Source organism: Aedes albopictus, chromosome 3, assembly GCF_035046485.1.
Source record: "Aedes albopictus strain Foshan chromosome 3, AalbF5, whole genome shotgun sequence".
NCBI lineage: Eukaryota > Metazoa > Arthropoda > Insecta > Diptera > Culicidae > Aedes > Aedes albopictus.
The window spans coordinates 81,415,215-81,427,686 of NC_085138.1; the positions used below are offsets into that span (position 1 = coordinate 81,415,215).

The window sequence follows — 12,472 nt, forward strand, 5'->3', positions numbered from 1 at the left end:
TCAACTCTCTTCTCTTATCTGTAATCTCATTTCTCATTTTCATCATCTTAATTATAACCATCATCATCAACATCATCTCTCGTCTCTCTACTCTCATCTTATCATCATCTCTCAATTCACATTATCTGTCATCTATTGTCTCTCATCTCTCATCTCTTTTCATCTTTAAACTCTCATCTATCTTCTCTCATCATCATTATCATTTCTTATCTCTCACCTCTCATTTCTCATTTGTCATCTTTTACCTCTCCTATCTCATAATCATTATCATCCTTTTTCATTTCATCATTATCATCTCTCATCTATGATATCGCATATCTCATCTCTCACCTTTTATCTTTCATCTCTTATTACATATTTCTTCATATCTCTCCATATATCTCCAATCTCTCATCTCTCACCTCTCAGCTGTCTCATACTCTTATCTCTCATTTCTCACTTCTCATCTCTCGTCTACCATCTCTTTAATCTCTCATATCTGCAACTCTCATCCTTCATCTCCCATCGTCATCATCATCATCATCATCATCACCCCTCATCTCTCGTCTCTAATCTCACATTTCTAATCTCTTATCTCACATTATCATCAGCCTTCATCTTTCATCATCATAGCACTTCCATAGTCATTAATTGAAGGGCTTTCTTTGCCTGCCATTGCATGAATTTGTATATTGTGAGGCAAGTACAATGATACACTATGCCCAGGGAGTCGAGAAATTTTCCCGACCGGAACGGGAATCGAACCCGCCGTCTCCGGATTGGCGATCCATAGCCTTAACCACTAGACTAACATCTCCAATTTCACATCATCACATCTTTTTTTGTCATCAATCACCTCTGATCTCTCTGTTTTAATCTCTAACATTTCATCTTTCATTTCCCATCTCTCATCTTTCAACTCTCATCTATCGTCTCTCATCATCATTATAATCTCTCACCTCTCATATGTCATCATTTCTCTTATCATCATCTCTCACCTCTTATTACTCATCTTTTATCTATCATCTCATCTTTAATCATCATCAACTCTATTCTCTCACCTCTCATCAGCCCTCTCTCATCCTTCATCTCATCTATTATCTATCATCTCTCATTATTACCTCTTATCTGTCATCGCATCTATAAATTCTTATCTTTCACCTTATCTCTCATCTCGCCTGTCTCGTTCCTTATCTCTTATCTCTCATCTTTAATCTCTCACATCGCATCTCCTATCTATTATCTTTCATCTCTCATCTCTCATTTCTCATTTGTCATCTCTTACCTCTCCTATCTCATAATCATTATCATCCTTTTTCATTTCATCATTATCATCTCTCATCTATGATATCGCATATCTCATCTCTCACCTTTTATATTTCATCTCTTATTACATCTTTAATCATATCTCTCCATATATCTCCAATCTCTCATTTCTCACCTCTCAGCTGTCTCATACTCTTATCTCTCATTTCTCACTTCTCATCTCTCGTCTACCATCTCTTTAATCTCTCATAGCTCTCATATCTGCAACTCTCATCCTTCATCTCCCATCGTCATCATCATCATCATCATCAACACTCCTCATCTCTCGTCTCTAATCTCTCGTCTCTAATCTCTTATTTCTAATCTCTTATCTCACATTATCATCAGCCTTCATCTTCCTCATCATAGTCATAACCTCCCAGCTCTAATCATCATCTTTCATCTTTCATCTCATTTCTCATCTCTCTCACCTCTCATCTCTCAACTTTCATCTCTCATCTCTCAACTTTCATCCCTCATCTCTCATCAAACATATCTCATCTCACATCTTTCAACTCCCATCTTTAATTTCTCATCGTATCTCATGATGAACCATCATCACCATAATCAACTTAGCTCATTTCTAATTTCTCATCTCTCATTTCCCACATCTAATCTCTCTGCTTTTATCTCATTATCATCATCATCTCCAATTTCACATCATCACATATTTTTTTTTGTCATCAATCACCTCTGATCTCTCTGTTCTAATCTCTAACATTTCATCTTTCATTTCCCATCTCTCATCTTTCAACTCTCATCTATTGTTTCTCATCATCATTATCATCTCTCACTTCTCATATGTCATCATTTCTCTTCTCATCATCTCTCACCTCTTATTACTCATCTGTTATCTATAATCTTATCTTTAATCATCATCAACTCTATTCTCTCACCTCTCATCAGCCCACTCTCATCCTTCATCTCATCTATTATCTATCATCTCTCATTATTACCTCTTATCTGTCATCGCATCTATGAATTCTTAACTTTCACCTTATCTCTCATCTTTAATCTCTCACATCGCATCTCCTATCTATTATCTTTCATCTCTCATCTTTCGTCTCCCACTTCAAATTTGACATTATCATCCCTCTCCAATATCATCATTATCTCGCACCACTAATCATCATCTCTCATCTTTTTCTCTCATCTCTCATCTTTCATTTCTCATGTCTCATCTCCCATCTTTCAACTCTCATCTTATCTCTCATCATCTTCATCATCATCATCATCACCTTCGCTCATCTCTCACCATATCTCATCTCTCAACTCTCTACTCTCATCTTATCATCATCATCTCTCATTTCACATCATTTATCATCTATTGTCTCTCACTACTTATCACTCATCTCTTATGTTTCATCTCATATCTCTCATGGCTCATCCCTAATCTCTCATTTCTAATATCCACATCTCAACTCTCATCTTTTATCTTTTATCTTTTGCCTCTTATCTCTCATCAATTCCTATCTTATTTCTCATATCTGATCTCTCATCATCATCATCATCATCTTCTTCATCATCATCATCTTTCTCATCATCATCATATCCCATATCCGATCTCTTATCTCTCATCTCTCAACTCTCACCTCTCAACTGTCATACTTATATCTCATCTCTTATCTCTTATTCATCGTCTCCCATCTTTCATCTCTCATCATCATCATCACCATATCTCATATCTAATCCTGTCTCATCTCTTTTCTCTTGTATCTCAGAATTCTCACACAGCTATCATCTCTCACCTCTTCGCCAATAGCTCACCCTCTTGGGGGATTTTGCCTTCTCGTTACAGCTTTACCTCTCGGGGAAATGCACTTTTTCGTTGTGGTTTACCCTCCCGGGGAAACTCACCTTTAGCATACCCTCTCGGGGGAATTTGCTTTTACGTTGCGGTTTACCCTCTCGGAGGAATTCTTTGTTAGCTTACCCTCTCGGGGGAATTCGCTTTTTCGTTGCGGTTTACCCTCTCGGGGGAATTCACCGTTAGCTTACCCTCTCGGGAGAATTTGCCTTTTACGTTGCGGTTTACCCTCTCGGGGGAATTCACCGTTAGCTTACCCTCTCGGGCGAATTCGCTTTTACGTTGCGGTTTACCCTCTCGGGGGAATTCACCGTTAGCTTACCCTCTCGGGCGAATTCGCTTTTTCGTTGCGGTTTACCCTCTCGGGGGAATTCACCGTTAGCTTACCCTCTCGGGGGAATTCGCTTTTTCGTTGCGGTTTACCCTCTCGGGGGAATTCGCCGTTAGCTTACCCTCTCGGGGGAATTCGCTTCTTCGTTGCGGTTTACCCTCTCGGGGGAATTCACCGTTAGCTTACCCTCTTGGGGGAATTCGCTTTTTCGTTGCGATTTACCCTCTCGGGGGAATTCACCGTTAGCTTACCCTCTCGGGGGAATTCGCTTTTTCGTTGCGGTTTACCCTCTCGGGGGAATTCACCGTTAGCTTACCCTCTCGGGGGAATTCGCTTTTTCGTTGTGGTTTACCCTCTCGGGGGAATTTACCGTTAGCTTACCCTCTCGGGGGAATTCGCTTTTTCGTTGCGGTTTACCCTCTCGGGGGAATTCACCGTTAGCTTACCCTCTCGGGGGAATTCGCTTTTTCGTTGCGGTTTACCCTCTCGGGGGAATTCACCGTTAGCTTACCCTCTCGGGGGAATTCGCTTTTTCGTTGCGGTTTACCCTCTCGGGGGAATTTACCGTTAGCTTACCCTCTCGGGGGAATTCGCTTTTTCGTTGTGGTTTACCCTCTCGGGGGAATTTACCGTTAGCTTACCCTCTCGGGGAAATTCGCTTTTTCGTTGCGGTTTACCCTCTCGGGGGAATTCACCGTTAGCTTACCCTCTCGGGGGAATTCGCTTTTTCGTTGCGGTTTACCCTCTCGGGGGAATTCACTGTTAGCTTACCCTCTCGGGGGAATTCGCTTTTTCGTTGCGGTTTACCCTCTCGGGGGAATTCACCGTTAGCTTACCCTCTCCAAGGAATTCGCTTTTTTTCGTTGCCGCTCACCCTCTCGAATAAACTAGAAAATTTAAATACCACAGTTTATTTAACAATTGCAATTAGACAAACTGTATCCCATCGTTTGCTTTTGGCTGAGCAAATGATACTTACAACCTGGCTTACAACAGCCTTGAACGAGGCAAAACATAAACGCTAGATATAACTCAAATAATTATTGCGCGCAAACCCCAAAATTTTATTCCCACCTTTGGGTTTCCGCGCCGAAGACCCAGCGCCAGATTCGGCGACAAAGAAAACTGACAGCAGTCGCCGGACAGTTGGCAATCCTGATATTTGACGGCGGCCGCCCGGTAGTCATGGGAGTGGATTGTTGTCACGCAAATAGATCTTTTCGCTGAAAATGCATGTGTATTGAGTTATTGTTGACAGATTTTCTGCAGTGTTAGTGTGAAATTCAGCGATTTTCTGTATCGCGTAAGCCTTCGCTGGATGAAAACGTCATGTTGTTCAGCGAAGCAAGGAAAATTTTCAGTGAAAAAAGCAATATCAAATTATGTTGACCGCTAAAATTCACAAACTATAAAGTCAAGCAATATAACAGGGAATAACCTTTCATCCATCGTTATTGACAGATAAAGTCCCAGGAACATGGTCCTGTACACTCAGAAAAAAATCTAAACTAAATAGTTTAAATCCCATTCTAAATTCATTTCACCTGGTTGACCCCAGGCTTGGTTTATATGCAGGCTATACTGGTCTAGTATAACTTTCATAAAAACGAAGTCCAGTATTAGTTGCAAATATTAAACCTAGTTTAACCTGGATATATCGAGAACTTGTTTAGGCTGTGTTGTTATTTTGTTTTTCATTGAAAAAATAAACAAGGAATAACGAAGGAGGCAAACAATTTTATTAAACTAGATTTACATAAATACAAAATTTAATATGAGATCTGCTCGGCAATCTTTTACCGGTGTGTTGCGGTCGATGTTCGATTCAATTCCCATCTCCGACATTATCCTGGCCTTTCTCGTTGCACCGCATGCCTATTTACACCGACACCCGGCAGTGGTCCTGAGTTTCAGGGAATTTGTTTCCGCCGCATCCGATGAAAAGCTTAATTTTACTCCGCGTCGAAATCGAACTACCGCTGCCGCCGTCATTGCGAAATCCACCGCCGGTCATGAATTCTTCCGTATCCACCGCTGCCGTAACCTTCGCACTCCCGCTCGCCGACCGCTCGTTCCGATCGATGATTGGGAATCAGCTACGTAGGTATGTCCATCGTTGTGCATCCGATGGAAAGATTGTTTGGTGCTGCCCTGCTGAACGATTGATTTGTAATGTCGTGCAGTAACAATTATGTATTTCAACACTTACCTGTGAGTCCGGGGATTGGTTTTTTTAAGAATTATATTAAATTTGTAATGGAATCGAGGTGCAAAAGATATTTTTGCAGCGGAAAATATAATTTTCATGACAAAGTTGCAACGAAGTTGGCTGATGGCTGAACTAAACATACACCCAAATAAACTCACCCAAATCTGGCTAAGTTTAAATTATTAGTTGTCGTCAGTATACTTTTTAAACTGAAGTGTGTTTAAATGCTTCTAATGACAAAAAAGATTAACTTTTAAACAGTTTACGATTTTTATTATTTCTGAGTGTAGTATTTCATTCATAAAAAACAACTTGCAATGACCAGTCACGCAAGATGGACTACACCTACCGACAAAATAGCGTTTCCCATGAACGTCAATGACGCCGATAAAAAGACCGTGCCAGTTCCATCGTTACAAAATCCTGCCTCGCAACCGTAACAACCACTATTTCGACAATTTTCTTCCAGCGGCAAACAAAACTAAAACGCCAAACTTCCCAAAACAATGAACCAAGCCGTGCGAGATTTATTCCGCGCTGGGTGAAGAGAAATGGAGATGCTTCGTTGATGCCCATCTGCACACATTACGGGAAAAACTGTGTCTAATAATTACCTAATTGGGAGCTTACCTACCGGCTGTGCCATTGTCGTGTCCGGACGGACACTGTGGCAGTCCGGGTCAATCAATTCAACCGGCCGAAACTCTTCACAATCGAGGAAGGATGCAAACGATGCAACCTACTCGTGCGAAATATTTTACAAGACTGATTTAACGTTGCTCTTTTCCCGCTTGCTTTGTTTTGGTGCCGCTCGGCATGGCTTCCATTGATATATGCCCTACTTCGTGTTCATATTATATTTCTTTGTACGCCTCTCATTCCCTACAATATGGAGCCAACAATTTTAGGTAGATTTCCGAGATATATTATTATGTATAGGATTCCGAATGAAATTCGGGGTCTCCAGTTAGCCTAGTGGTTAAGGCTATGGATCGCCAATCCGGAGATGGCAGGTTCGATTCCCGTTCCGGTCGAGAAAATTTTCTCGACTCCCTGGGCATAGTGTATCATTGGACTTGCCTCACAATATACAAATTCATGCAATGGCAGGCAAAGAATGCTCTTTAATTAATAACTGTGGAAGTGCTCAAAGAACACTAAGTTGAAGCAAGGCAGGCCAAGTCCCAGTGAGGACGTCAAGCCATAAAGGAAAGAAAGAAAGAAGAAGAAAGGATTCCGAATGAAGTGCAATGCAAATGTCTATTGAAATGATTTGTCAATAGGATTTTTTTGAGATTTATTTAAATTCATTAAGATGTTGGTGAGAGTCTTCAAGAAATTTCGACAAATATTTTGCATAAATTTATGATGGTATAAGACGATAATCTGTTATAGAAACATATTATATTATTTAATCAGGAAATCTCACAGAAAATTTCAAAATTGAATACTGAACTTTGTGCAATATTTTATTAGAAACTGCATGGGATTTTTTACTGTCGACATTCTTGAAAAAAACTTTAGCAAGTCTGATTCCAAAACATATTCAAAAAGTTTATACAGAAAAGTCTTACTATAATTCCCTTAGTGTTTCAAATTCCATTTTTTTATATTAAAAATAATAAACTATTATTTATTATTATCTTTATTAAAGAGATTTGCAGCCCTAGGCTGGCTCATCTCTGTCAAATAATAAACTATTATTTAACCCTTTCTGGACGGTTGGGTCATTTGCACCTTGCTGACGCGTTCTACAGCGGCGAGGTTGGTGAAAAAAGTCGTCCCGAAGGGGTTAAAGCTACTCCTAGAAAATACAACATTTTGCGAAGCTCCTCATGTTGGAAATATTGAAGTACTGTCTATAATTTTTGGCAGATTTATTTTTAAAATCCTTTTGATTTCGATTATTAAGCATACGGAAAATGTTTCTAACTACTTCAGAGAACGACTGTACTCTGTCATGATTTCCGTTAGAAAAAAAATGGATATTCCCTGAAGGATTTCCTAAACAAATGCTTTAGAAAATTCTGTGAGTTTTTTTTTCAATAATCTGGAATTTCCCTCTAGAAATTTTCTTAAATATACCAATAATTTGTCCTTTGTTTGCCATTAGCCTCTACACGGTATGCAAGCAATGGTTCTATATATTTCACCAGAATTTCTTTATGAAATTTATATAGGTCTAGTTCAAACTAGTTTCAATAAAAATTCCCTGATTGACTCCGGAATTCCCTGAGAATTCCAGGTTTTTTCCAGGGTAAATGAAATTCCCTGATAATTCCAGGTTTTCCAGGTTTTTCCAGGTAGTAGACACCCTGGAAAACGCATTGGGGAAATAACCCAAACTTCTTCTAGTATGTAAAGAAAAAAAAACTCGGAATGATCTCACCCAGTTCCATGTCGTCGGATGACCGCAACCACTCCTTAACTCCTTCATACTGTTTGATACCAAGTGTGCATCCATTTTTATCTTTTCACGAGGAAGTACAATGTGCACCTGCCCCAAACACGTGTCACTTTTCACTTTTTCCTTCGTACAATATCACCCGATCGCGATCCCCATCGCAACTGCCACAAACACGCGTTTTTTTCCCTTTTTCCTTCGTACAATGTCACCCGATCGCGATCCCCATCGCAACTGCCCCAAACACGCATCATTTTTCACTTTTTCTTTCGGATAATGCCACTCTTTTTTTTTTAACTATCTAGACCATGAACTTCAAAATTTTTCGTGAGGTCTTGTTCATTTTATGGGAACCTGACAGTTGATAACAAATTCATATTTATAGCAACCTAAAAAAAAATAAGTTTTCAGTGCTGGACGAATTCTCGGTGGTTTTCGGTCACTTCTTTCTAGTTGTTTGCTATCTTAAACAAAATCGCAACCAGCCGCCCCAAATTCTTACTTGCGAAGAATAGAGTATTTCAGTAGAATATCTTTTCTCATCCTTCCCAGGTCCGCGTATCGGCCCGCATCAAGCGGAAACCGACGCGTTACGAGGTTTCGGTCGTCACGAGAGACGAAGTTGGTGCTTACAAACCGTACCTCTGGGAGCAGTCGGTGTTCGAGAAGGGCCCGATGTTTAGGTAAGTGAGATGACCTAGAAATGGTTATAACCACCAGGAGACTCATCCATACACACGTTCCAACAGGGAGTGGCTGCTGACGAAGATCGTCAACGGCGAGCGGGCCTCCTACTCGGCACCGAAGTTTGCCCGGATGCAGGAGCGCACCCGCTCGCAGATGCTCGAGGACATCGTGGCCAACCTGGCGAACCACGCCGAAACCGGACAGATCCCCAAACCATACCGAAGGGGTTCGTGGAGACCCATCGGTGAGGATCCTTGCATGTTACGAGTGACAGTTAGTTGCTGTATGCGACTCTATGTGCCGCATAGTATGTACTTCGCATAAAAGCTCTATCTCTGTCTCCTATAAGTCTGTCTCTGTTCGACACACTGACACCGGAATGTTGAATTCGTTTTGGAACCTTTGTTTTTACTTTTAGTTACTCTAGAGGCAACACAATAATTACACTGCTCGACAAAATTTTACAAAATTTGGTGTTATGGGATGAGAAAAAAAATAACAGGGGTTTGAGACCCTAGAAGAGTCATAGTGAAAGAATTTTTGAAAAATATTGGACCGGGCCTTCACAGTTCAAAACCGAAGTTTGTATGGAGAACTTGGGGTGTTCAATTGATATGTGCATTAGAACGTGCCGTGCATATTTTTAGGCGTTTTCGGTATTTGGGTTAGTTTCGTTATTGTCTAACGCCTAAATATATGCACAGCGCGTTCTAATGCACACATCAATTGAACACCCCAAGTTCTCCATACAAACTTCGGTTTTGAACTGTGAAGGCCCGGTCCAATATTTTTCAAAAATTCTTTCACTATGACTCTTCTAGGGTCCCAAACCCCTGTTATTTTTTTTCTCATCCCATAACAAAATTTAGTGTTGAACGGTGTTATTGGTCTTCAAATCTCAAGAAATTTAAAATTTTACATAAACTTTGTTGTACAACGTTTCGGTTCATCTGAGGTCTTCTCAAAGCTCTCTAGGATTATTTATTAGTATAAGTTTCAAAAAACAGCTTCTCGCAGACAGAAAGTTAAATTTCACACGAACAATGAGCCGCAATAAACCACAAATATTTAGATTTTTTTTTATTATCCAATCAGATCAAACCAAGATTTCAAAACGAAAACGACATACACTCTCACACACTAACACCGCACCACAAATTACACCTACAACAATCGCACTTTATTTAGCCGAAAAATCCGACCGAGCACCGAACGAATATGATGCCTATCTGTCACTATTTCTCTATTGCTTCATACCGTCAACAACACATACTAAAAAAACAATGCAACCGAAGAAGAGCGCAACGCAGTCACGTGTACCTGTCAAGCTGCTTCTGTCTGTGATCGTACAACTAAACTACACTCAACTATTGCTACTGCCTACTGTGTACCACTCTCGCTGTTATGTCAGTGTCTATTTTCGAACCCCTATCTTTTGAAACAAAAAGTAATCGGAATCAGAACTCGGACAAATTGGAATTTTTCACAGAATTTTGATTAAATTGGTATCTCTACACTCTCTTGAAAATCATATGTCGATTGGCGAACGAATAATCTATTGTAGTATTTCTATAACAACACAAACTTATGCTTCAACTATTTCAGCTTCAAATGCTTCTAGAAACTACGCTTTTCTCTTTCAGCTTCGCTTGTAGATGACTTTTAGCGGCACTGAGAGAGTCATATAGTTTGATTAGAGTATAGTTTCAGTATGATTTTGCTTCTTCACAACTATTACATTAATCTCAAAAGGTTTGCATGAATCAACGAAGGGTCTGTCCATAAACTACGTAGACTCTTAGGGGGGACGAGGGGTCTGGCCAAAGTCTATGCTCCATACAAATTTCGAAAATTGTGTATGAACAAAAGTCTACGAGGGGGAAGGGGGGGTTCTGAGATGGGCAAAAATGAGTCTACGTAGTTTATGGACAGCGCCGAATTATAATAATCTTTATCTGAAGTAATTTTCTATTGAAATTCTCCTTGCCTTGTACTGTATTTTTTTTTGTTTTACTTTCTGTATTGGATCGCATTTAATATGTTTTGGTATGTAAGATCAATAGCATTTTTTGAGGTGATAAAATTCAATATGCAGGACAATAGCAGGTCCATGCCACTGGAAAACTTTTCGCGATCATCGTAATCTTTGTATTCGGATTGCAAAGAAACCCGAGAATTCCTTTCAGGAGAAGTGTGAAAGAAACACTAATCGATGACTTATGGATTAGGTTCATTTACTTTTCCCTGAAGTCATTTTACTTTTTCGTACCAACTAGTCGACGATTGTGTTAACCCTAGTCGTGCATTTGGGTCATTATGACCCAGACAGGCACGTTGAGCGTGCATTACGTCAGCGGAGCTAATGCACAAAGAAAGTTAAGTGGGGTAGTGTGCCCAGATTTCACGGCATTTTTTTCTTCTGTAATTCATAAGGTGAAACTTATCCCTCTACGATTGGCTTTTCGGTCCGGATAAGTTATAAGCAGGGTGATTCTATTTCATCCCACGTTTCGGCCCTTGGTTCGGACCTTCTTCAGGAAGGTCTAAAATAGGGGTGTTTTATTACCAAAATTCACATTTCGCTTTGAGTTTACAGTTTCAGTTTACCAAAAAGCCAATCGTAGAGGGATAATTTTGCCAATTTGTCGGTCGTTTCCACAATTAGCTTAAGGTGAAACTTCAGAAAATTCAAGTACATTCAGCTGTCACAATGGCCGATTTGAACCCCCTACTCACGTTTTCAGGAGCTCTACACCCTCATTCTTGTTTACGGGCGTTTCCACTTTCAAACGTATTTTGTTCGTTCGAATCCATTCCCCATTTGATTTTGCTGGCATAAACGGGTATGCGAACGATTTACGTTTGAAACTGGACTCGATCGAAAACAAGAATGAGAATTCGCGAAGAAATCTGCCTCTGATTGCAAGTGAGCAAAGCCAAGATATAAAAATTCAGCGTGATTCGATCGTTTATCAGATTTGTGCCTCTAAAGTTACTATGCAAAATTGAAACGCGATCTCTTGAGGTTTCACCTTAACATCACTCTGTGTTTGTGGTTATTCTGCTTGGCAATCATCTAATAGGTATGCTTATCCTGTATCTTGACACAGCTTCATTGTAACCGTTCAACAGCGTGGCTGGTACTGGCGCAGTATTGTACCGTGTACCATTGACAGTTGAGTAAGACCACCGTATATCGATCCGATCCATGCTTTCCTGCGCTTCAGCTATTACACGCTAACACTGTCCGACAAAAAAAAACTTTTGCCGTGATCAGAGTCCCCATTAGTAGGGCATAAAAGCGCATGGAAAATGTAGAAAAATGCCATTTTCAAATCTGTTGGAGCACCCCTAGAAACTTTTTGAGATGAGTTTGAATTTTATTCATTTTTTAAGGTTTGACACGAGCTTTAGACATCATCATAAACATAATATCTTTAAAATGCCATTTTGTGCACCACTGAAATTTTCACAGATCTGAGAAGCAACTTTGATAAATGACGTGTCAAAATTTCAGCCTATTACGACATTCCGTTTCATTGATACATATCCGGGAAGAATCAAATATGACTTATATAATACAAATCCTTGAAGTTTTCTCTTAATTCAATCACAAAAAGCAAGCCTCTATCCTTATCTAATCATAACAAAATAACTATTTTGATTTGACTTCGAAATGCTACACTTATGATCTAAATAATTGAATTCAAATTTTCGAGAAGAAAATCCGTTCGATTTTTTAAATTACTA

At 39.8% G+C, this 12,472-nt stretch overlaps 1 protein-coding gene across 9 annotated transcripts in view; it reads left to right on the forward strand.

Moving 5' to 3' along the window:
- The window catches only part of LOC109401980 (uncharacterized), a 596,458-nt gene that overhangs the window by 572,333 nt on the left and 11,653 nt on the right, over positions 1-12,472 (forward strand). For 7 of the 9 annotated variants that reach the window (XM_062859577.1, XM_062859578.1, XM_062859579.1 and 4 more), the window contains 2 exons: positions 8,588-8,718; positions 8,785-9,029. In XM_062859577.1, the coding sequence (XP_062715561.1) occupies positions 8,588-8,718; positions 8,785-9,029 (376 nt within the window). The remainder of the gene's footprint in view (positions 1-8,587; positions 8,719-8,784; positions 9,030-12,472) is intronic. The other 2 variants (XM_062859583.1, XM_062859584.1) reach the window with 1 other exon arrangement.